General features: G+C 50.6%; 1 protein-coding gene across 1 annotated transcript in view; it reads right to left on the bottom strand.

The window, feature by feature from the left end:
* Window positions 1-25,848, bottom strand: part of COL26A1 (collagen type XXVI alpha 1 chain) — a 164,896-nt gene that overhangs the window by 117,470 nt on the left and 21,578 nt on the right. Inside the window, exon 2 of the mRNA XM_068969241.1 lies at window positions 3,000-3,122. Coding sequence (XP_068825342.1) covers window positions 3,000-3,122 — 123 coding nt within the window. The remainder of the gene's footprint in view (window positions 1-2,999; window positions 3,123-25,848) is intronic.

The raw sequence follows: 25,848 nt of genomic DNA, 5'->3' as shown, positions 1-25,848 counted from the left end.
GTATTGATTCTATGTACCTCTTCATATGTGCCCCAGGAAAGGTACAACATGCCTTTCACAGTCTCCTCCCCCAAAATGCATAATCTCCATCAAATAACTGGCTAGTACTTTTACAAGTGCTGAGGTCGTGAAAGACAAAGTAAGACCAAGAAATGGCCCCAGACTGGAGGAGACTAAGGAGACAACTTAAACGTAAAATGGGGAAAATAAAACCAGGAAAATGACATGAGTAGGATGGTTGGTAAAATTTAAATAATGTCTTAGTTTACAGTATTATATCATTGCTAATTTCCTGGCTTGGACAATTGTACTATGGTTGCAGAAGATATTAACCTTAGGAAAAATGCTAAAGATTCAATGTCTGTGTTTCCCCCATCCCCCACCTCTAAATTCTTATGTTGAAACCTAATCCCCAGTGCATGGTATTTGAAGGTGGGGCCTTCGGGAAGTGATTAGGTCATAAAGGTGGAGCCCTCATGAATGGGATTAGCACCCTTTTAAAGACCCCAGGGAAGATACATTGAGAAGAGGACTGTCTATGAACAAGGAAGAGAGCTCTCTCCAGATAATGAATTTGGCAGCACATTGACCTTGGACTTCTCAGCCTCCAGAACTGTGAGAAATAAATGTTTGTCATTTAAGCCCCCCAGTCTATGGTGGTTTGATACAACAGCCCCCAAAATGGACTAAGACAGGGAAGTTGATGAAAGGAAAAGCTACACAGAAACTCTGTTTACTAGTTTTTGCAACACTTATGTAAATATAAAATTAAACTTTAAAAAAGTTTGAAAAAACACTTGTAAAAGTGTTAACATATATATATATGATAATGTGATTGAAACATGGTCTGGAGTGGCTAAATTAGGCAACCACTTAAATACCCATCAATTGAGGGAATGGGAAATAACTGATGATGCTCTTCTACAGTGGACTACTACACAGCTGTTAAAAATGAGGTGTCTCTATGGGAATAGATTGCAAAATATTTTTCCTGGGGGAAAACCAAGTCATAGAACAAAATAACATCACTTAATATTTGTTTAAGAAAATATGTTTACAATCAGGGACAAACAGAATAGATTGGTAGCAGCCAAGGGTGGGGAGCCTTGGGAGTTTGGGATTAGCAGATGCAAACTGGCATATACAGAAAGGATAAACAACAAGGTTCTACTGTTTAGCATAGGGAACTATATTCAATATCCTGTGATAAACCAAAATGCAAAAGAATATGAAAAAGAATATATGTATATGTACAACTGAGTCACTTTGCTGCACAGCAGTAATGAACACATTGCAATTCAACTATACTTCAATAAAACACAAATTTAAAAAGAAAAAAATACATATGTTGTGGAGAAAAAATCTGGAATGACATTTTAACAATGGGATTATGGAAGTGACACTGGAAGAGGAGAGAATGTTCATTTTTTACTTTACTCAGTTACTACCAAATGTTTGAACTTCTTTTTAGCAGTAAGGATATATCACTATCTTCATAGTAAAAACACAATAATAATTTTGGCCTAGGAGCATTCTCCTGTGGGTTCCATCAATTCATGCTGCAGGCTGATTCTGGGGTCAGCTCCATGCTGAGCCCTATAGTGGGCAGCACTGTGTGGGCACAGGCCCCAACTCAGGGGCTCACTCTTCATCTTTGGTGATGAAAACATATCCAACTCATGATGACTCTATAATGGTTAATTTTATGTGTCAACTTGGCCGAGCCACAGTACCTAGCTCTATGGTCAAATATGAATGGATGTTGCCATGAAAGTATTTCTTTAGATGAGATTGAGGGAGTGAACTTTGAGTAAAGCAGATTCAGTTCAGTTCAGTTCAGTCGCTCAGTCGTGTCCGACTCTTTGTGACCCCATGAATCGCAGCAAGCCAGGCCTCCCTGTACGCCTCCATAATATGGTGGGCCTCATTCAATCAGGTGAAGACCTTCAGAAAAAGACTGCCCTCCCTTGAAGAGGTGGAAATTCTGCCAGTGGGTTGCCTTCTGACCCCAGCTGCAACAGCAATTCTTCCCTGGGTCTCTGGAGCCTACCCTGTAGCTTTTGGAAGTACCAACCCCCACCACCACATGAGCCAATTCCTTAAAAATCTGTCCATCTCCCATATATATATCTACTACCACACACTACTGGTTCTGCTTCTCTGAAGAACCTTGCTGAAAACAGACCCCCCATGCAAATGTCCTCTTAGTGGAGGGCACAAAGTGTTCTCTTAACACAGAAGGGAGAGGGGTTTGGAGTTTGAGGAGGGTGGTCGATGAGGGAGGGTCTTTGAAGCAGGAACCTAGAGCTGGAGACGAGTAGGGGTGACTGGGTAAGGAGTCCAGTTCCTGGAGCTGGAGCAAGACCTGAAGGGGAAGAGGACAAGGAGGCAGGCAAGGCTGGGTCTCAGAGTCCCTGGACGTCTAGTCACCCATTTAGACCTCGCTCTGTGAATGCCGAGGAGCTCGTGAGAGCTGGGAGTGGAGGACACTGGAGACCGAAGCAAGGCTGTGGAGGGGGCGGGGCTTGTGGTGGGCGGGGCCATGAAAGGGGCAGGGCCCGCTGGGCAGAGGCGGGGCTTGGGTAGGTGTGGCTTGAAAGGAGGCGGGGGCTGTGGTGTGGTGGGACTTGAGGGGCGGGGCTGTGAGGTGGGCGGGGCTGGTGGTGGGTGGGGCTGTGAGGGGTGGGGCTTGAGGTGGGCAGCTCTTGAGAAGAGGGGCTTGTGGGGTTGTGTGTGTATGTGTGCGTGTGTGAATGGCCTCGCCTGGCCCTTTTGCTCATCAAATATCCACTGGATTATGAGGATCTTTCAGCTGGGAAGCAAGTCCCTTTCATCTTTGCACACACATTGTCCCCATACTCCATACACAAAAGGTGCTCCATAAATGCCCGACTCTGTTTCCAGGCATCAGCCCTCCTACCCCAGCAGCTCTGCTAGAGCTGGGTTCACCCAGAGGAAGTGTAAGGAAACGCAGAGCTGGCCAGCCCTGCGGCCGTTACCTCACGAGGTTGGCGCAGGGCCCGGGCCACCGGCAGCTCTGGTACACGCGCTGCACCACCGTCTCCGAGCCGTTCTGCACCTGGCAGGACACCGTCCGTGTCACCGTGTGATGGCACCAGTGCCTGTGGGGAGAGCGACAGTCACATCAGTCCCGCCCGTTGCTAGGGCATCTGACTGTGGATCAAGGCCGGCCGAGGCCAGAAGGGGCCCCTCCACACGCCTGCAGCGCTACCGCTGCTGGCCAAGAGGACACTGAGACCCTCTGCCTTGGTCAAACGGAGAGAGTAGCCACACCCTGTAGCCATCAAGCCCCCCACATCATTCCAGTCTTCCAACAACTCCGTGTGAAATCAGGATGGGGCTGTACCCTTGCCAGGAAATCTCCCTCTGGAAGGGAAGACTGTTGGGGAGATGATCAGAACACACTGGAACGTGGGGTCATAGGGACAATCACAGGATGAGCATGGGGCTGTGAAACTGTGGGAACCCAGCAGGGCCCCCAACCCAGGTCCTAAGAAAGGGGAAAGATCAGAGTCAGCCAACCCTAAGTGTAGGGGCAAAGAGTGGGGACAGTCCTCAAAAGAGACAGCAGAGTGAGCAAAGGCAAGGAGCTGAGGCCAACCGTCGTGGGTTCAGAGACCTGCCTGCGGCCAGCCGACTAGAGGAAGGGGAGGAGCCAGGAGACAGGAAGAGGCCTGGAACCCGCCAGGCTAGAAGTGGGTCTCATCCTGACTTTGGTGGGAGCCACTGAAAGACTCTGAGCTGTGGGCAATGACTCCCATGGCTCTGATTTCAGAAAAGCCCCTCTGGTGCAGTGTGTAAGAGCTGAGGAGGCCTGAGCTGGGACCCGGGGGGGTGGGGGTGCAAAACATGTGCAAACAATATGGTGATTGGATCAAGATGGCAGACACCTCCCCCCTCCCATCTCCAGATCCTAGAAATTGAAAATCTAAGATGGTGGCAGAGGAGGTCGCTTACTCAATACTCCCCAGTAACAATAATTTGGCAGTAGTCCTCAGACAAAAATGTCTTTGTGGGAGCTTTGGGACTTTTGCAAACTATTTATTTGATAAGGACTGATATCAAAATATATAAGGAACTCATAAAACTCAATAGTAAAATTTAATAATAATCCAATAAAAAATGGCCAATGAATCTGAATAGACATTTTCCTAAAGAATACATGTAGAATACATACAGATGGCCAACAGACACATGAAAAGGTACTCAACATCAGTGTGTGAAAGTCGCTCAGTCATGTCCGACTCTTTGTGAAACAACCCCATGGACTGGAATTCTCCAGGGAAGAATACTGGAGTCGGTAGCAGTTCCCTTCTCCAGGGGATCATCCCAACCCAGGTCTCCTGCATTGCAGGCAGATTCTTTACCGGGTAAGCCACCAGGGAAGTCAAAGAATACTGGAGTGGGTGGCCTATCCCTTTGCCAGGGTGTCTTCCCAACCCAGGAATTGAACCAGGGTCTCCTGCAGCCAATTCTTTACCAGCTGAGCTACCAGGGAAGCCTCGTCAGGGAAATACAAATCAAAATAAGATATCACATCACACCTGTTAGGACGGCTGTTATCAAAAAGACATGAGAGGGGTGTTCAAGGGTTGTTGAAGGTGGAGAAAAAAGGGAACCACGGTACAGTATTGGTAGGAAGGTAAATTGGTGCACCCATTATGGCAGGTTCCTCAAAAAAATTAAAAATAGAATTATTATATGATCCAGGAATCTCACTTTTGATTTATCTATCCAAAGGAAACAAAATCAATATCCCAAAGAAATATCTGCGCCTCCACGTTCATTGGAGCATTATTCACAATAGCCAAGAAGGAAGCAACCAAACATCCATCGACAGATAAATGGATAAAGAAAATGCATCATATATACACAATGGAATGCAATTATTCAACCATAAAACAGAAAGGAAACCTTACCATTTGTGACAACATGGATGAATCTAGAGGACATTATGCTAAGGGTATAAGTCAGACAGAGAAAGACAAATCTGTATGATCTCATTTATAAGAAGAATCTGAAAATGTCAAACTCATAGAACCAGAGAGGAGAACAGTGGTGGTCAGGGGAGAGGGGGATGGGAGAGATGGGGAGATGTTGGTCAAAGGATACAAAATTCCAGTTATAAGATGAATAAGTTCTGGGGATCTAATGTACAGTTTAGATCTGTACAGGGTGATTATGGTTCATAATACCATACTGTACACTTGAAATTTGCTAAGAGAGTAGATCTTCAGTGTTCTTACTTGTGTTCTACACATAAAGAAGGTAGCTATATGAAATGATAGAGGTGTTAATAATCCATGGTAATCATTTCACAATGTATATGCAATTAAATCGTCATATTGTAAACCAAAAAAAAAAAATCAAGTTGTACAATCTAAGTAAACACCTTTTAAATTTGTCAATCAGAATTCAATAAAGCAGATAATACAAATGAAAGAGTCCCTAGGAGCACTGGAAAACAAAACACAGCGGGACAGGTACTTTGAGGAATTTGAGGAGCTGAAAGCACCAGGGACTCAACTGAAGGAGGAAGCACAGTCCAAAACACACAGGGAAGACTGGGTTCAAGGTGGGTGCACTGTAGGAGCAGCAAATGTGGCTAATGGGATAGGGGAGGGGCACAGAGACGACTGTCAGAGGGCCACAGCAGAAGGAGCCAGACGGGCAGGACCAGGATGCCTATCCTGGCTGGTCTCAAGAGTCAGGCATTGGTGTCACACAGATGAAGTAAGTTAGAGAAAAACAAATATGTATATTAACACATATATGTGGAATCTAGAAAAATGGTATATAGACGATCTTATTTGCAAAGCAGAAAAAGAGACACAGACATGGAGAGCAAATATATGGATACCTACCAGGGGGGAAAGCGGGGGGCGGGGGTGGGGGAGGCATTGGGAGATTGGAATTGACACAAACACACTATTGCTGCTATGTATAAAATAGATAACTAATGAAAGCATACTGTAAATCACAGGGAACTCTAATGCACTGTGGCGACCTGAATGGGAAGGAAGTCCAGAAAGGAGGGGGTAGACGTATAAATAAGGCTGATTCATTTTGCGGTACAGTAGGAAATAACACAACATTGTAAAGCAATCCTTCAATAAAAAATTAACTAACAAAAAGAGAATCAGGCATTGAACGCTCCTGTTTCGTGGCAGGTGTGATCAGAATGGGTGCCTCAAAGGCAGATGACCTCCAGGAAAAACTGGGACTCTCTCAAGGTCAGACAGCTGAATTTTTGAACATTCTTTATCCTCTACCTATCCCACCAATCCACCAAGAGGCAAAGCAGCAATGAACAGAGAAACAGAAACAGCTAATGGAAAACCCCAAATGCCAAGAATTTCAAACTATTTAAGAAAAAAAGGCCAATACCCTGAAAGGCACTGACTCAACAGAGAATACATCATGATTCAAGAAAAAACAATGAGTAAAGCAATTGGAGATACTTCCTTACGGAGATGGTTGTCTCCAGTATAATTTATGTCCTCAAGGAGACATCATTTCTCACACATAAGAAATACTATGAAATGAGAAAGTTAGATACCTTGTAAATGAAATATGACTGGGAAAAGAAAAAAGGCTCAACAGATGGGCTGAAAATTCAGAGCAGACAAATTAAGGAATGAGCTGATGAGTGGATGTGAGCCATGACCTCTCCAAGGATGCACTGCAAAGGGACACAGAGATGGAGAATGTGTGAGCAAAGGTGAGGTACCCAGAGGATAGACCGAGTTCCAACACCCATCTATTAGGGGAGACCAGAGAGAGCGCAGGAATGCATAGACTTGAAGCAATAATAAAGACTCCTCCCCAGAGCTGAAGAAAGACATGAATTCTTTTGCGTGTGTGAATAATTTTTTCATTTTTAAATATTTTTATTGAAGTACAGTTGCTCTACAATGTTTCAGGTTTACAGCAAAGTGATTCAGTGTTTTAAATATATGTATACATACATATATATTCTTTTTCAGATTCTTTTCCATGATAGATCATTACAAGATATTGAATATAGTTCCCTGTGCTATACAGTAGGTCTTTGTTGGTTAGTTCATTTATGTATAGTAGTGTGTATCTGTTAATTCAGATTCCAAATTTATCCCCCTCCCAACTTTCCCCTTTGATAATCACAAGTTTGTTTTCTATCTGTGTGAGTCTATTACTGTTTTGTCAAGAAGTTCATTTGCATATTTTTAGATTCTACATATGAGTGATATTCTATGATATTTGTAAGACAGGAGTTCTTAATTCGAAAGGGCCCACTGAGTGCTAAGCAAGATGAACAAAGAAATGAATGAAAATAGAGTACATGCAACAGTGAATCAACAAAATCAAACACAGGCTTTTAAAAAATCAAACAGACAAAATTTAGATAATTATTATTGAGAAACAACAAAATACATAAGTAGACATTGAGAACAAGAAAAAAATTCCATATAGAGATTAGACATTGTAAATTAATATTGTGTCTGATCGTGACATCAAAGTTTTTCAAAATCTCGACAACTGGACAATTTTCTAGGAAAATATTTTGGCACCGTCAACAATACCATGAAAGAACATGAAAAAGCAGTCAAAAGTCGATCCCTTTCCCCAAAGGCACCAAGCAACCTGGTTCTGTCACCAGTCTACTGCATGACTTGAAGCAAGCCTCAGTGAAATAGGAAAGTCTACCTCTCAGGGTTATTGTGAGGATTAAATGAGCAGGTCCAGGCTACTGGTGTGTGAACGACACGGCACTCACTACCTACCCCAAGGTGTCATGACTGATTAGCTGGCCACTTGAACCCCACAATGTGCATAAAAGTGTAAAAATTGTCCTTTCTGTTTTTACAGATGGGAAAATAAGTACTGGGAGATGAATTCCCACTGCCCATGACTCAAATCGGAGGCCGAGTTGGGAAAGGAATCCAGCTCTCCTGCCCAGGGTTGTACCTACGCAATAAAAACCACTGTCTCTGCCAGTTACTCAGGGAAACCGGGCCTAGACCCTTCCTCCATCTCTACCTGGGAGCATCAGCAAGAATCTTGAGGGTTGAACTGCTGCCCAATCCAAGGACCATGCTCCACCCTGAGAGTTGCCCCTGGCGATCTGGAACAAAGTCCAGCCACTCCTGGGTCAGCGCTTTCTATAGGGAAATGAGCTATGAATTGGAAAACATTTTCAAATGCCTCGATTCATCATCTCCAGACATTTGATCTTTTAATGGGCTGTAAATGGCTTCCCAAAATCAAAACCTGGCCAAAAACAACCAAGAAGGCAGGCGGAGACAAGGAAGGAGGGCTCCGGGTCTTTTCAGATGGAATTCTAAACCCTGTTCATCTCCAGGCTCCCGAGGTTCTGGGGAATCTTGGGAGGACACACTCTGCCTTCACACGGGGTCCCCCTTAGGATCCCCAGGTCCTGAGTATCACACCTATTTGGTGGGTGGCATCGCACCACTGCCCACCCTCACCCCCACCCCTGACCATGATGAGTGCGCGATGGTGGGTGAACAAGGCTGTATGGGCTACAGAATGACTCCACCCAGAGACCAGCTTGACAGCGGAACAACTCAACTCGTGACTGCGCGAGAAGGACTGGCCCCGGGGCACAGAGTTTGGGAGTGGCAGGGCTGGTCTTCAAACTGCCTAGGAAGTGAGGGTGGCCTCAGCAGTCTCCATCAGGGTCGGGGGAGGGGGGATGACTGGCATTATTTGGGGACATCATCTCAGCAATATCCGTTCATCATTGCCATCCACCCTCTGGTTGAGTTTTCATGGAGGGTCCAGGAAGGGAAACTGGCTCCCAGCTTTGGGGACAAACCTGCTCTCCTCCAGGCTTGTTTCCTTAGGAGGAGAGGCCCAGGGCTACAGTCTATAGGGTCGCACAGAGTAGGACACAACTGAAGCGAATTAACACGTGCACGCGCACACACACACACACACACACATACCCCACCTCTGATGTGTGTTAGTCTCTCAGTCGTGTCTGACTCTTTGTGATCCCATGGACTCTAGCCCACCAGGCTCCTCTGTCCATGGGGATCCTCCAGGCAAGAATACTGGAGTGGGTTGCCATGCCCTCCTCCAGGGGATCTTCCCAACCCAGGGATCGAACCCAGGTCTCCCACATTGCAGGAGGATTCTTTACCATCTGTGCCACCAGGGAAGCCCAATCTACCCCTGACGGAGAAGAGCAATTGACTTGGCCCTGATCCACCTGGCCCCCAGAGGGGCTGCTCCCAAGCAGCTTTCGCCACACTAAGTGTCTGGCTCTCTTGATCTGGTGAATTGTGTAATCCTTCATTGAGTCCTTTGGGAAAAACCAGTGCTAAATGGCTTTAGGAAACCATGTCATGATGAAACGGAGAGGTCTTTAGAATACCCCCAGCCCATGCCCTCCTCTTAACAGGACTAACCAACCCATCTCTGATGCTGTTTTACCCAGGAGACGCCACTGCAGCAGTTCTCCCCGCCTTAGCCCTGGGGCCCCCTCCCCGAGCAACCTCTGAGCCCCAGTCCTGTCTGAGCTTTGCTTTGGGACCTGATCTCACCTCCCCCACCGACCCCTGAGCCTGACCCAAGCCTGGGGGCATTGACAGTGCCCTCCTTCCCACAAGGACCACCCGGTCTGCCCCCATGTTCCTGCCCCCACACTCTGCTCCACCCCCACGTGACATTATCTCAATGCTTCCTCTTGAACCCCCAACATATGTGCCCCACTTGCACGGACACACCTCGTCACAGCCAATGAAACACCTCAAGACACACCACTGCAATCCGTCCACGACTGAGACCATTGCCCTCCAACCCCTTCTCGCTCCATCTTGGTGACCAGCTGCACTAAGCTTCCGGTCCCCTTACCCAGAATCCGCAGGGGGAAGCTGCCCCTCCCTCCACCTTCTCCCTCCCTCATGCTCCCTGGCTGACCAGCCCTACATCGGGAGAGTCCTGCCTGCACCCAGGCCCTGGGCTGAGGGTCCTGATTCCCACAGTCCAGCCCCTGCTGGTCTGCCAGTCTCCCTGCAGTCTCCCCAAAGTGCCACCAGAGGGCGCTCCCTAAATCACAAATCTGGCCCAGTCATCACCTCTTTGGAAATCCTTTCTTAGCTCCCCACCCCTACGGTTCCTACCCACCTCCAGGGTGTTACCTCCAACCACGCTCCATCTAGCCATTTACCCTGTCACTCTGTCCTCCCTGGCATGCCATCGCACCTTCTTTCATTCAGCCAACTCTTACCCTACCAGCCTGCAGTCAGGCTCCATCCCCTCGGGGAAGCCCTCTCTGATCCTCTGCCCCACAGGGCCCCCTGCACGCCTCTGTCTTAGCCTTCATTGTACCTGAGGACCACAGACTCCCAAGGACAGTGGGCTCGGGGCAGGCCCTGTAAAGGTGTCCTCCAAGCCCCACATCCCAGAAAGACCTTTTCCTGTCCACATTCACTCTGAGCTGCTTCTCCGGCTCAGCCCTATGGGGTTTGCTCCCGTGGCTGCAGCCACCTGCCTCGAGGCTGGGGGTGTCCTGTTTCAGGCCTTTCTCCAGCTGGCCCTCACTGTTCTAATTACCTGACCACACCCTGCCTGATCAATTTCAGGGGGGACCAATGCTGGGGGGGGGGGCGGGGTTGCCTGCCAGCTGGGCTCAAGAAACTCTGTGAGAACTGAAGTTTGTAACCTGAAGGCCACGGCCAGATGGATGGGTGATTTGGATGATGCTGAGGCCACATTTGTGACACAGAGCCCACAGAGCCTGGGCTGGTCCCCAGAGAGTTGCGGGCAGAGGAGCCAGCTCCCAGCCCCTCCCAGGGGCAGAAAGAACAACTCTGGCCCAAACAGAGTCAGCCCAAGGGTCCTGAGCACACGGAGACCTTCTCCTGCAAACAAAGTTGGGCCCAGCCCCTCAAGACTTGTTTCATGGCTGACAAAGCAGTTTCACACACTGTCGTAGGCTGACTTGTATCCCCACAAATTCGTATGCTAAAACCCTAACCCTAGTTATCTCAAAATCTGACTGTATTAGAGATAGGATCTTTTAAAGAGATAATTACATTAAAGTGAGGTCCTTACAGTGGGTTCTAATCCATATGACTGGTGCCTCTATAAAAAAGAGGAAATATGTGATATGAACAGAGGGGGGCTTCTCTGGTGACTCAGATGGTAAAGAATCTGCCTGCAATGCAGGAGACCCAGGTTCGATCCCTGGGTCAGGAAGACCCCCTGGAGAAGGGAATGGCAACCCACTCCAGTGTTCTTGCCTGGAGAACCCCATGGACAGAGGGGCCTGGCAGGCTACAGCCCATAGGATCTCAAAGAGTCAGATATAACTGTTGACTTTCATGAACAGAGGGAAGATGACTGAAGACACAGGGAGAAGGTAGTCATATGCGAGGCTTCAGGAGAAAGCACCTTTGCCAGCACCTTGACCTTGGACTGCCAGCTTCCAGAACCATAAGGAAAGTAATTTCTGTTGTTTTAGCGGCCCCCATGCGGTACTTGGTTATGGCCATCAGGGTCAACTCACTCACATACATGACCTTGTTCAACTTCTCAACAAGTCTCAGGTAGGAATCCTACCAAGAAGGAACCCAGAGTACAGGGGAGATTCAAGGTCACACAGTGATAAGTGATCAGTGTAGGTTCTTTTTTTTTTAATTGAAATATAATTAACCTACAATACTATGTGTTTCTGGTGTACAACAGAGTAGTTCAATATTTCTACACCTCACAAAATGATCACCATAATAAGTCTTGTGACCATCTACCACTATACAAAGTTTTCACGATATCACGGACTATATTCCCCGGACTGCACATTCTATCCCTGAGAGTCATTTAGTTTGTGACTGTAAGCTTATCCCTTTTATCTTGGGTCTTGAAGGGCAGCTTATTAATTCCAAACGTCATGCGGTGTCCACGTGGCCACGCAGGACAGCGGAGAGTTAGCAAATACCGCATACTCCGGCAGGCCCTCAGGGGACCACCTCACACGCCAAACAGCAGGCAGAGGGGCCAGCCCCCGCCTCTTGTGTGAAACCATCGGGACAATGCTGAGGGCGATTCAGGCCACAACAGGGCTCACGGGGTGGGCTCCAAGTGGGTCCTGTCCCCTGCCCCCTCCCTGCTGCGATTACCTAATCAAGACCTCCTCACAACCCTGGGCAGTCAGAACTTCTATCATGCCAGTTTTCCAGGTAAGAAAGCCAAGGCATATCCTAGGCCACCCAACAAGTCAACGGACAACCCAGATTCAAGCCCAGTCCTTTGCCACCTGGCTACCCTGCTGGCTTGACCTGAAGCTCACCCTGAGAGCCTGGGTCTCTGCATACAGGGGTCTGTCCACCTGGGGCTGTGCTGCCAGGAGGGGACGGGGCCGCAGACCATGATGGCCGGAGGCAGCAGGGTACGCGGGGGGCGGGGGTGGGCGTAGTGCTGCTGAAGGAAACTGCGAAAGCCCGGGAGTTGGCAGATGCAGAGGCCTAGGTCCTGGGAGGGAGTCAGGATCCAAGCTAGATCTCCCCAGCCCATAGCAAGGAGCCAAATCTAACAAGAGGAAACACGACCAGGCAAACGTGGAGTCCGGCACTGCGGGCCCCAAAACCCAGCGGACGAGCCCCAGATGGGGTGCAGTGGTTCTCACCAACAATAAGTTCACTGTGAGTCAGCAGAGTGTGCGGTCTACAGGAAGCAAAGGCGATCTCAGGCCATCTGAACAGCAGAATAACGTCAAGAACATCCCTGCTTGCCTCTGCACCGGCCCAAATACAGCGGACCCTGGGCTGCGCCACCCAGAGCCCCTCAATGCAAGGCCTTTAGCCCCAGGTGCTAGAAACACTGCCAGGGGTCATTCAGCCTCGGCTGCCCAGAACCACCTTCCCCAGGTCCCAGGTCTTGCCGGGGCCCTGTCCAGTGTCTGCTCCCTGCACGAGATGAAAGGCCCAGCCATATGGACCGTGGGACAAGTGGGAGGGCCATTGGAGGCACAGGGTCCACATCACAGCCCAACTTCTCCCTCTAACTCCTGCTTCTGCCCCACCCCACGCCCCGCCCCAGCTTCCACAGGCATCAATCTTAAGAGCCACCCCCAATACACATCCTCCTTCTTGGACCCCATCTCAGAATCTGCTTCCTGAGGACTCCACCTGCTGTCTGCTGGAGCCCCAACAGGAGAGGAACAGAGAGGAGGTGTGCTGGGAGGAGAGGGCTGCTGGCCGCCGTCCTGTGAGCAGGGGAAGACAGGGCTGGGAGCACGGCGGGGCTGAGGACCAGTGAGCAGCCAAGGGAAGGCCACAGGTCAGAAGCCCACGATTTGGGGAGGGAGAGGGGAAGCCCCTGCCCCTCGGATTCCCACCTGCCCTCTCCAGTAGGTGAGACCTGTTGGCAACGGATCATTCAGCCATATTCAGATATATGGGCTTCCCTGGTGGCTCAGTTGGTAAAGAATCTGCCTGCAATGCAGGAGACCCGGGTTCAATCCCTGGGTCGCAAAGATCTCCTGGAGAAGGGAATGGCAACCCACTCCAGTATTCTTGCCTGGAGAATCCCTTGGACAGAGGAGCCTGGCAGGCTATAGTCCATGGGGTTGCAAAGAGTCAGACTTGACTGAGCAACTAACACTTCAGATATATTGAGTAGAAATAAGGTGAGGGCCACAATGGGGTGGGGCAGCTTGGGAGCCCAACTCTCCCCCCAGAGATAAGTACAGGGGAGCCAGATGACCCCTTGCTCGTGGGGCCACCAAGGGCCCAGAGCAGGGTCAGAATATGGAGACCATCAGAAGACAGACTTCCACGGAGGCTGGGGAGGTGTCTGCTCCCAGAAGGGTGGGCCATGGTGCAGTGAGCTGCCCATGTGGTTGTAGTGGGTGCCCCGTCCTGGGAGGTGATGGGTGAGCAGAGGCAGGACACCCACTCAGTGGATGGAGGGTGAACATACACAGCTGGCCCTCAAAGAGCTTGGAGGAGACTCACCCTATTGGAAAAGAGGGGGTAAGACACAGAAGATTTTTAAATGAGATGGGAACTCGGTCAATGGGGTTCCAGGAGGACCAGCTGGTGGCAGAGGCCAGAGGCTGAGCCCATTCGGGATAAACAGGCACAGTCCTTGAAAGCATCAGCCAAGGCCCCACAGAGGCCCCCTGAAATGGCCTTTACCACCTAGGTCGAAACCGGACCCATCCATGGGCCACCATGTGGCGTCTCGCAACAAAGTTAATCGTCCAAGAAACTGGCTGACATTTCTCTCCATCTCTCATCTCTCATCCACCTAAACCACTGTCCGGAGTTAGGGCTTTGTTTATGTAAGGATCACTGAGTGTGTGTTACGCTAAGGCCTCGTGGGTTTTCAGGGCAAAAAATCAATAGGAGTGTTTGGATAAGCAGATCAATTCGCCTGCATCTCCTCCCAATCGTTTTTACTGGAACTCTCCCTTTCAAGGCAACACTGGGGAGGAATTTAAGTACATGTGAGGTCACTGACTTTCAGAGGGAAAAGATGCTGATCGGAAAGCCCCGTGGCAACTGACCAAATGTTTCTGCAAGAAAGGAGCGCGCTGGCACAGACTCCAGGGTGCCGAGTGGAGACTTTGAGGGGTAATTCGGATTCGTGGGCGGGTGGGGGGTGTGCTGGAGAGCCGGCAGACCCCAGGGATCTCGGCTGTGCTGCAGGCAGCCTCTGGGCTTCCTCCCACTTCATTATTGTCTGCACTCATCCTCTAGCACCTTCCACAGCGGGGAATTCTTGAGGCCGCCCCCACCAGAAAGGAGGCTGGAGAGAGCCCTGCACGGAACATCAGCTACTTAGGAGTTGAATTTCTCATTCAGAGGAGGGCAGCTAAGGGAGTCTATGATTTGGCCGAGCTGACCGTGTGGTTTTTGAGCATTTATATCGATCCACATCTACTCCCCTTAATGGGAGTGCCAGAGTCAGCGGGTTGTGAGAAGATGGGGCCAGATGCGTTGTGTGGGATCAGCGTTCCTGCACACGTTTTGGGGGACCACATGCTGAGACGCTCTCTGGCCACAAAGGCCGCCCCTCCCATGACCAGCACTGGAACTGACCAGCACTTTCCTGAGTGCCAACAGTGCGTCAACAAGGTGCTATGCATTCCTTCTGGACCTCCCAATGGTCCTCGGTATCCACAGGGGACCAGGATGCATTTGGTCAGTGAGTGATCCCTGTGGAAAGTGGAGCCTCCTTGTGTCCAAGATCAGGATGGATCCAGCAGTGTTTTTCTCAGAAGACATGGTTCTTTGTAGTCTTTCTCAAGTGCATCATCTCTCAGAACCACCTCCTGACTCAGATTCTGTGGGGATGGGCCCAGAAAAGGCAGGTGTAATGGGTTCCCAGGTGGTGCTGAGTAGGGAGGAGGGGCACTAATGAGAAAGTGTTCTTTCTCCCCCAGGTCTCTTTCCTGAGTTGCAGAGACAAGGATTGGCCCAGCTTCTTCACCCACACTAGCCCCCATTAGGTCTAGCTGCTTTGGGTCAGATGCTCACTCCTAGGTGGTTGTAGGGGAGGGGGAGTCACATGGTACAAAACAAGGGGGCCCAGGACCCCTGCAGCAGGTACTCTGGGGAACTGTGGCCTTTAGAACAGACTGTGAGACAGGCCGGCCCAAGCTGACCTCTCATAGATGACACGTGTGTCCCCAGTAATCATCTCCTCCTCCTCCTCCTCCCTTAGGCATAGACCTCTGGGTTTCTTCAGACTCTGGGCATCAGTAAGAAAAGTAGGCAAAATCATAATCTCATTGGTTGAGGCACAGGCAAGTTCACCCAGTTCTGGTCAATGACAAGAGGAAGTTGGCTAAAGGACTTCTGGAAAACATTATCCCCCATGGGAGAAAGCAGGGAGTGCAAGAAAGGAAGCTCATCCTTATTTCTAGGCAGAGTTATATGAGAGTGTGATGTCTGGAGCTGTGGCAGCCATGTTAGAGCCATGAGGAAAGACAGCCCGGGGAAGGTAGAGGGAAGGACAGGGCCCTTGAGCACGTGATGCTGTTGAATCAGCTAACCTTGGAGCCACCCACTTCCTAATATGCAAAATATTAAATCACCTTGTTATGTGAGCCCATACCAGTAGGTTTTTACAACCATCTATGGCTGGATGGCATCACTGACTCGATGGACGTGAGTCTGAGTGAACTCCGGGAGTTGGTGATGGACAGGGAGGCCTGGCGTGCTGCGATTCATGGGGTCGCAAAGAGCTGGACACGACTGAGTGACTGAACTGAACTGAAAATCAACCTGGAAATTGCTATCAAATGGAAACCTGCTATCATACAACACTGTTGAGACACAAGAATGTGAGACCAGGAGGCCCAGCTTGTGTTCGACCTGCACCACTTACCACCTGCATGACCTTGGGCAAATCTCAACTTCAGAGTCTCAGTTCCTCATCTGCAAATGGGAGCCCACCTTTCAAGGACTGCCAGAAGTCTCAAGAGAAATAACATCTGTATGAATGTACTCTGCAGACTGCAAACCTCTAGGGAGATAATAGGCATTACTTTAAAACTATAAAGATTTACTTCATAAATCACGGTCCTGAACTAGCTTGATCTTTTCTGGGATGAAAGAGGACTTTGCTCTTTACCCAGTGGTATCTGCATTTTAAAAATATTTATGTACTTATTTTTTGGCTGTGCTGAGTTTTTGCTGTGGCACATGGACTTATTTCCCCGACCAAGGAGTGAACCCGTGTCCCCTGCATTGGAAGACAAATCCTTTTTGTTTTTTTAACTTCCTATTTCGTACTGAGGTATAGCCGATTAACAGACAATACTGTGATAGTTTCAGGTGAACAGCGAAGGGACTCAGCCATACATATACACGTGTCCACTTTCCGCAAACTCCTCTCCCGTCGGAAGGTGAATTCTTACGGAAGTCCCTGGGATCTGCATCTTTTTTCCCCCACTAGATGACGAACAGTCTCAAAGGCTGTGTCTGGGGCTGTGAGGGTTACATTGCTCTGGCTTGACCAACCTTGGTTTGGGGTCCTAGGATCCCTGAGATATAAATGCTTCACTTCCATAAACATCAGCATAGCATGTGCCCCAAGATTCCCACAGCTGAGTGCCAACCACAGCGCTGACTCTGCCTGGTGGGCCCAAGCGGGCACCACTCACCGATCCCACCAATGTCCATGGAGCCCCCTGCCTCATGTAAGTTCCCCCAATTAGCTGTGGGTGGCCCTGCACACTCCAGGATGCAGAAAATGCCCAGGTCCTGGGGAGGCAGGAGAGTCAGGCTACAGTCCTGGTTCTGCTCCACCTCACTGAACGGGCTTCATGGCATCCGAGCCTCTGTGACCTCCTTTGTAAAATGGGAATAATAACATGCTAACCAGGATCCACAAAAAATAAACAAATGTGAGAGCCATTTGTCACTTGCTAAGGAGCATCAGTGATAGTGACTGCCGTGGTTATTATCGCCATCAGGTATGGCCAGTGGCCATACAGCAGACTGCTGGGGAGATGGGGGGGTGCAGACTCACTGGAGCATTCCCTGACAGCCCAGCCCCTTGGAACTCAAGAGTGTTTGAGAATCCCTGAGAATCTCTGAGAATCCCTGCTGCGACGTTCAGGGGGAGGAATGGCACCCCACGAGGAAGGGGACACGTGGAACGCCCACCTCTCCTCAGCCCCCGCCACTGTAGATGTGCTGGAAGGTTCTCGCTCTTGGTGACGCAGTCGGGATGTGATTTAGGTGCGTTTTCTGGACAGCGTCTTGCTATGGACTTAGATGGAGGATTAGGAAAGCTTTGTACCCCCAAGAAGTTTTGCAAACATCATCCTGTCCCTACCCCAACTCTTTATAGGTGAGAAGAGAAGGGAAGGACCCAAGGTGGATGGCAAGCTGGTGGCAGAGTCCAGACGAAAGCCAGGACTCCTGTTTTTAATTTTCTCCCATCCTCCTACAATCAGCCAGGCTAGTGGTTCCCAGTGTTCACTTGAGGGGAAAAAAAAAAAAAAAGCTGATAAGAATCTGAAGAATGTGACGGCTGAAAGCGACTAACTGTGGAATCTGGCATTTGATACCCGCCGGAGGATCACACACAATCATGACCAAGCGACTCTCCCGGGAACCAAACACCTTCTGGACCTGCGTCCAGTTCCAAAGGAACAGGGTTCCAGCTCTCAACACCGGGCCCAGCTAGGTGGCCCATGACACCCCAGAATCCTGCAGCTGTCGGAGCCTCTAAGGGCTTCCTCAATTCCCCTGCGAAGGGCAGAATTCGGGAGAATGAACGTCGCCTTCCGAATTAAATCCTGCTGTTCATGAACTCTGCCTTTTCTTTGGGATCCCCACTTCTCAAGCCTGTCTTTGCTTCCTAACCTCTTAGCGGCCTCTTGCCCTCAGCACCCTTCACTGGCAGCTCATCAACCCCTCCAGCAGGTATCAGGGAAACATGGGTTAAAACCAATGGATCCTGCACTTTTCATCCAAGATGAGCCAGTGAGTTCCAGGGACGTTTCTCACAGGAGCTTCCAGAGCCCTGAACTGAGGGTCCAGCTGCAGGAATTGCCGTGTGACTTTGTTCGGAGCCCATCCCTCTCTGGGCTGCCACCTCCTCCTCAGCAGCAGATGGAACAGACGAGACAGCATCAGAGCTGAGGGACTGTTATCGAGACCATCACCCTCCACCTCGGCAAAACGGCCTGAGAAACACTGCCCCTCGCCTAGAAGTCAGACAACCAGGAAACCAGACTGGCCCAGTGAGGTCCCACGTCCTCCAGCCGGCCAGGGCCAGGCTTCTGCCGCCCACGGTGCTGGCAGCGTTGCAGAAAGCCCTGTCCTACACCCTCTCCGGGCAGGTAGTTCGGCAAACACCTGCGTCTGCAGAATCGTCCCCCAGCCAGCGGCTCGGGGAGAATTTCCAGCAAAGCATGTGTGGGGCATGTCAGGTGAGCCGCTGTCCACCTGCCCCATCTAACAGGCACTCTGAGCTCCTGACGGTGGATCTAAGCCATTTGGTCCATTCACATTTACTAAGCTCTCTCCTGGCTCTAGCCCCTGGCATGGTCACTGGCTGACAGAACAGGAAGGGAGACTTGCAACCTGAGAGGAGGACACAGAAGAACCACAGAAATAGGAGGCAGGTGATGAGAACAGGCGAGGACCTGGGATGCCCTGAGGAGGAGATGGCTGGCTCTGCCCGGGAGAGACGGGAAGCTCAACCCCCTCTCCTCACCCCACGCCACCACTCTGATCCCCTCAAACCATGCCCACCTGGGCGGGGGCCCTCCTGCCGGTGGCAGTTCAGTCTTCCCTGGTTCCCCCCACAAGATGTTCCGCTGGCTTCCCCTTCCCCTCCTCTCCTTTCCCCCCACCACAGGCTGCCCACCTCCCAATCCACGGAGAACGCTGAGCCCCACCGTGTGCACTCCCTAGGATTCTCTCCCCGCCTCCTCCGGGCTTACCTGGCTCATCCTCCCCCTCCCACTCACCTGGAAGAGGTGGCCTTTCCGCCTGTCAGCTCACTGGGATCAGGAGGCCGTGCCAGCTGTCCCCTGCCTCCCAAGCCCCATATAGTCCAGGCTTTCACACCCATCCTCCACTGGATCTTCGTCCAGCAACCCACACGCTCCAGGCTCTTGTATCAGATCCCGGTCCCCGCGCCCAGCTCGCCCTTCTCTCTCCTCCGCTTCTTCCGGGCCACAGTTCTCAAAAGAGGAGTCCACGTGCCCCGGCCTCCCAAGTCTCCAGACCCTCTGAGCCCCATCAACACCTCCTCTTCCTCCTTCCTCTCTGAGCCTCATCTAGACGTTGGGGTCCCCCAGGTCCCATGAACCCTTCCCACTCCCTCTATGGCTGCCTTGAGGGAGCTCGTCCATGCCAGGTGTCTACAGGGAAGGCCCCCAGTCATCTTCTCCAGGCCGTCCGGGCACTGCACTGTCCCCAAGCTCAAAAACAAGCTCAGCGTCCTGCACGCCAAACCGGCTCCCCTTCCCCATGACTCGGCCCTCGGCCCTTTGCTCAGCAAACGTCCCCCAGCATCTCGGCCACCGCGCCTGCACTGGGGCTTAATGCTGTCTCCTTAGCACCCACTGGGCCTCCCCTTCTCACTCCTGCTGCCATTGGTCCCCGCCTCATGATCCCTCCCAGGACACAGTTTGGCTTCCTCCAGTGCCCCCCACCTCCACACCAGGGTGGGAAATGATCCTTAGCATCCAGCATCAGCATCACTCAGGCCGGAGGGATGTTTGTGAGGAGGACTCTGGGCATTTGCAAAAGCCTGGAGGTTCTAGAACGCCAGAGAAACGGCTGCGTGGGGCTGAAGGGGCCATGTGGTCCCAGCCTTGGCCTGAGGACAGGGGAGCCCTCAGAACAGTCTGTAAGCCAGGGTAGGATGTGAACACAGCTAAGTTCCAGAAGGTTTTCTCCAGCAGCCCCTGTGTGCATGACCCCAGGGCTGAGACCCCACCCCAAGGCGGCAGCCTCCAGAGAAGCTGGGTGGAAGGCAATCCCTTGGCCCTGCTTTGTTCTCCACTATGATTGAAAGCAGATGTCCCCCTCATCGTGCAGCCCACCTTCCCCTCACCTTTCCCCTCTCATGCCGCTGCTCTGCCCAAGTCCTCCAGGCACCGCGGGGTCGGCCACAAAAAAAGAGACAGGATCACCGGAGAAGAACTGCCCCTCTCCCCTGGCACCCGGCAGAGAGATGCTCTTTCAAGTTCTTGGTTTGTTTCTGCAGAGCCATTCCCCCAGTGTCCTGCTGACGAAAGGCCTTTCCTCCCAGGAACCTCTGCAGACAGGCGATTCCCACAGAGCCCCCCAGAAGGGCCCTTCCATCTGCACCTTGTCTGTCCCGGGAGCACGGGCACAGGGCTGGCCCGGCTAATGCCCTCCTACAGGTGGGCTTCACCATGAGATCGCGACGGAAAATTAAAGCCATCACAAGCTGCAGGATGCTATGAAGCAGCCCACCCAACGGTTGGTCACACGAGACAAAGCTGAAAACTAATGACTTGCAGTCTTCCTGCTAGAAAGGTTTCTTTTCATCAGGTCTGTGGTGGGATGGCTGAGCTTTTGGTTAGAATTCCTCGGAATAAGGTTTTCTCCTCTCCAGAAGAGACCTCACAACAGGACACCGGGGATCAAATGACGGCGAGGCCTGCAGACCCACCACTTTTCTTTTCTTTAACCCATTTTACCGAGGTATGATGGACATACGAAAAGCTATACATATCTAATGGATACGACTTGATGAATTCAGAGACAAGTATACGCTAGGGAAATGATCACTACAATCTCTGCCACAAATACATCCATCACTTCTTCCTGTGCCTCAGTTTCCCTACCTAAACAATGGAGATAATACCAGCACCTAACCTGTGGGTCTTTCCAGGCAGCGCTGGTAGTAAAGAAGCCACCTGTCAATGCAGGAGACGTAAGAAGATACAGGCTTGGTTCCTGGGTCGGGAAGATCCCCTGGAAGAGGGCATGGCAACCCACTCCAGTATTGTTGCCTGGAGAATCCCCATGGACAAATAAGCCTGGTGCGCTACAGTCCACAGGGTCGCAAAGAGTTGGACACAACTGAAGCACCTTAGCACAGCACACCCTGTAGGTCACTGTGGGGAATAAATGAGTTGATATATAGGTACAAGATCAGCTGGCACAGAATAAGCACGAATGAAGGCTTTGCCATTGTAACTGGTCGTCAAGGATGTTCCAGGAACCGCAGTGGGCAGGAGAGACTGTGTCTAAGCTCTCAGACCTCTAGAATTGGGTCCAAATGCAGAGACGGCTCCCTGCCCCAGAGAGCCTTAGAGGAGACCTGCAGAGTACTACCGAGGAGGACAGCGAGGAAGACACAGACTCTCCTGTCCTCCAGTCTCCTGGGTCCATCTGTCACTCAACCGGATGGGTGGACGCACACCCAGGATATGCAGGGCCTCGGGTGGGGGGTGTCACAGCCCCTGCCCTGGATGAGCTCATGGCTCAGGCACAGTCAGCCCTTCAGGAAGGTAGGCAACAACCAGGATCCCCAGCAGGCCCCAGCACTTCCAGCACAAAGGGGGTGACCCACACACATATTCCCACATGGGATTGTATGTAAGCAAACACCCAAGACTGGAGAAGCTCCCATCTTGTGCTGGAACCGGACGCCCCCGGCAAGGCAAACAAGCTTCTTTTCTTCGCCATCTGCTCCAGCTCCGAGGGCTGGGGCCCTCCCCCTCCCACTCCCTCTTTCCTTCCGCTGTCCCATCCCCCATGTGGCTTCTGTTACCACCGCCAGGCAGCGCTGACCTCCGCACAGAAGGCTTTGGTTAGCGGGTCAGGCAGGAGACCAAGGGCGGGGGGCAAAGGGCACGGGCCCAAGAGGAGACCTATGGAGGGGGATGCTGCGGGAGGGAACCCTGGAGCCGCAGGGGAGGAGAGAAGGGCGAGGAGCTCTGGGGGGTGGGGGGGCCCCCAGCTGGCCAGGCCCTTCCCCCCAGCCCCCTCAGTGCCCCCCTCCACCCCAGAACAGCCCCCTGCAGCTTCCCAGCCCCAGAGAAGCAGTTCCCAGTTCCGGAGACCTCACCAGATATTTATACTGAGGCTGCCACAAAGAATTTTCTGGAAAAGTCCTCCTCCACCCACTCCCACTTCAAAGGAAGAAGCCAGACCCCTAAAGCTGGTGGCCTCTGTGGCTCCTTTAAAGTGGCTTCTGGAAAGCGGGTCTGGTGGGAACAAAGCGCAGAAGAGGCCCCTGCTCCAGGACCCCTCTGAATTACAGACCCGCCTTGGAGGAGAGGAAGGCCAGTGCCTCAGTTTCCTGCAAGAGGATGGGTCAGGCGCTTGCTCGCGGGTTCACATTTGTCCCTTACTTTTGTCCCCAGTTACCTGCACCGGTGGGTGACTGGGCTGAAGGTTGGGTCTTTGTTCCCAGGGGATGTCTGACCCATATGAGCCCCCAGACCAGGCAAGGCTGACTTTGCCTCAGTCGACTGCACAGTCCCTGGCACTCACGGACCCTCTTAAAGCGTCTGAGTGTGAATTGTCCACAGTCTTCTCTCTGCGCTGGGGACTCTGGAGAAAGGCTCTGGTTCTCATCTTCCCTGAATGGTCCACTTTCCCTTCCTCACCCGAGGCCCTTCTTTTGCTCACAAAATCCTTTCCAGTTCAGGACAACTGATCGGACTGGCTAAAATATCAAAAATATGTATTATATTATTGACTGCAGAATGTGAAGTCAAGTCGGCCTTAGAAAGCATCATTACGAACAAAACTAGTGGAGGTGATGGAATTCCAGTTGAGCTATTTCAAATCCTGAAAGATGATGCTGTGAAAGTGCTGCACTCAATATGCCAGCAAATTTGGAAAACTCAGCAGTGGCCACAGGACTGGAAAAGGTCGGTTTTCATTCCAACCTCAAAGAAAAGCAATGCCAAAGAATGCTCAAACTACCACACAATTGCACTTATCTCACATGCTAGTAAAGTAATGCTCAAAATTCTCCAAACCAGGCTTCAGCAATACGTGAACCATGAATTTCCAGATGTTCAAGCTGATTTTAGAAAAGGCAGAGGAACCAAAGATCAAATTGCCAACATCCGCTGGATCATTGAAAAAGCAAGAGAGTTCCAGAAAAACATCTATTTCTGCTTTATTGACTATGCCAAAGCCTTTGACTGTGTGGATCACAATAAACTGTGGAAAATTCTTAGAGGTGGGAATACCAGACCTCCTGACCTGCCTCTTGAGAAACCTGTATACAGGTCAGGAAGCAACCGTTAGAACTGGACATAGAACAACAGACTGGTTCCAAATAGGAAAAGGAGTACGTCAAGGCTGTATATTGTCACCCTGCTTATTTACCTTCTATGCAGAGTACATCATGAGAAACGCTGGGCTGGAAGAAGCACAAGCTGGAGTCAAGATTGCCGGGAGAAATAGGAAATGGCAATCCACTCCAGTATTCTTGCCTGGAGAATCCCACAGACGGAGAAGCCTAGTAGGTTACAGTCCACGGGGTCGCAAAGAGTCGGACACGACTGAGCGACTTCACCTTTACCACCTTTACCCTCAGATATGCAGAGGACACCACCCTTATGGCAGAAAGCGAAGAGGAACTCAAAAGCCTCTTGATGAAAGTGAAAGAGGAGAGTGAAAAAGTTGGCTTAAAGCTCAACATTCAGAAAACGAAGATCATGGCATCTGGTTCCATCACTTCATGGGAAATAGATGGGGAAAACAGTGGAAACAGTGTCAGACTTTATTTTTTTGGGCTCCTAAATCATGGCAGCTGGTGACTGCAGCCATGAAATTAAAAGACGCTTACTCCTTGGAAGGAGGGTTATTGACCAACCCAGATAGCATATTCAAAAGCAGAAACATTACTTTGCCGACTAAGGTCCATCTAGTCAAGGCTATGGTTTTTCCAGTAGTCGTGTATGGATGTGAGAGTTGGACTGTGAAGAAAGCTGAGCGCCAAAGAATTGATGCTTTTGAACTGTGGTGTTGGAGAAGACTCTTGAGAGTCCTTTGGACTGCAAGGAGGTCCAACCAGTCCATTCTAAAGGAGATCGGTCCGGGGTGTTCTTTGAAAGGACTGATGCTAAAGCTGAAACTCCAGTACTTTGGCCACCTCATGCAAGGAGGTGACTCATTGGAAAAGACTCTGATGCTGGGAGGGATTGGGGGCAGGGGGAGAAGGGGATGACCGAGGATGAGATGGCTGGATGGCATCACTGACTCGATGGGCGTGTGTCTGAGTGAACTCCGGGAGTTGGTGATGGACAGGGAGGCCTGGCGTGCTGCGATTCATGGGGTTGCAAAGAGTCGGACACGACTGAGTGACTGAACTGAACTAATGGCTAAGTTGGAGAGAAAGGAAAGGGATTTATCTAAGAGGTGAGAAACTACTCGTTGCAGATGGTGACTGCAGCCATGAAATGGAAAGACGCTTGCTCCTTGAAAGAAAAGCTATGACCAACCCTGACAGCATATGAAAAAGCAGAGACATTACTTTGCTGACAAAGGTCCATCTAGTCAAAGCTACGGTTTTTCCAGTAGTCATGTATGGATGTGAGAGTTGGCCTGTGAAGAAAGCTGAGCTGACTGTGAAGAACTGATGCTTTTGAACTGTGGTATTGGAGAAGACTCTTGAGAGTCCCTTGGACTGCAAGATCAGACCAGTCAATCCTAAAGGAAATCAGTCCTGAATAGTCAATGGAAGGACTGGTGCTGAAGCTGAAACTCCAATACTTTGGCCATCTGATGCAAAGAACTCCTTAGAAAAGACCCTGACGCTGGGAAAGATTGAGGGCAGGAGGAGAAGGGGACGACAGAAGATAAGATGGTTGAATGGTGTCACCAACTCGATGGACATGAGTTTGAGCAAGCTCTGGGAGTTGGCGACAGCCAGGGAAGCCCCATGTGCTGCAGTCCATGGGGTCGCAAAGAGTCAGACCCTACTAAGTGACTGAACTGAACTGAACTGAGAAACTAATAGAAAGCACAAGCTTGCAAGGATAACAGATGACAGCGGGTCAGAGGTTCCAGGAGCGGCTGCTCCCAGAAGGTGAGAGTTGTGGAGCGTCTCGTTCAGCGTCAGGAGGAAATCTGCCCAAAGTGGGAGAGAGTTTGGAGATGAATTGGTAAAAACTCAGAAAAGCTAAGGGAACAAAAATAACAGGGAGAAACATGATTCAAAATTGGGCAAAAGGGACTGCCCTGGTGGTCTAGTGGTTAAAACTCCATGCTCCCCAGGCAGGGGGCTGAAATTGGGTCTCTGGTCAGGGAACTAGATCCCACATGCATTTACTCAGAGTTCGCACGATGCAACTAAGACCCAGCACAGGCAAATACATAAATAAATATCTTTAAAAGAAAAAAAAAGAAA

This window comes from Capricornis sumatraensis, chromosome 3 (genome assembly GCF_032405125.1).
Source record: "Capricornis sumatraensis isolate serow.1 chromosome 3, serow.2, whole genome shotgun sequence".
Lineage (NCBI taxonomy): Eukaryota > Metazoa > Chordata > Mammalia > Artiodactyla > Bovidae > Capricornis > Capricornis sumatraensis.
The sequence above is the reverse complement of the archived record's forward strand: the minus strand, read 5'-3'. Positions and strand labels throughout refer to the sequence as shown.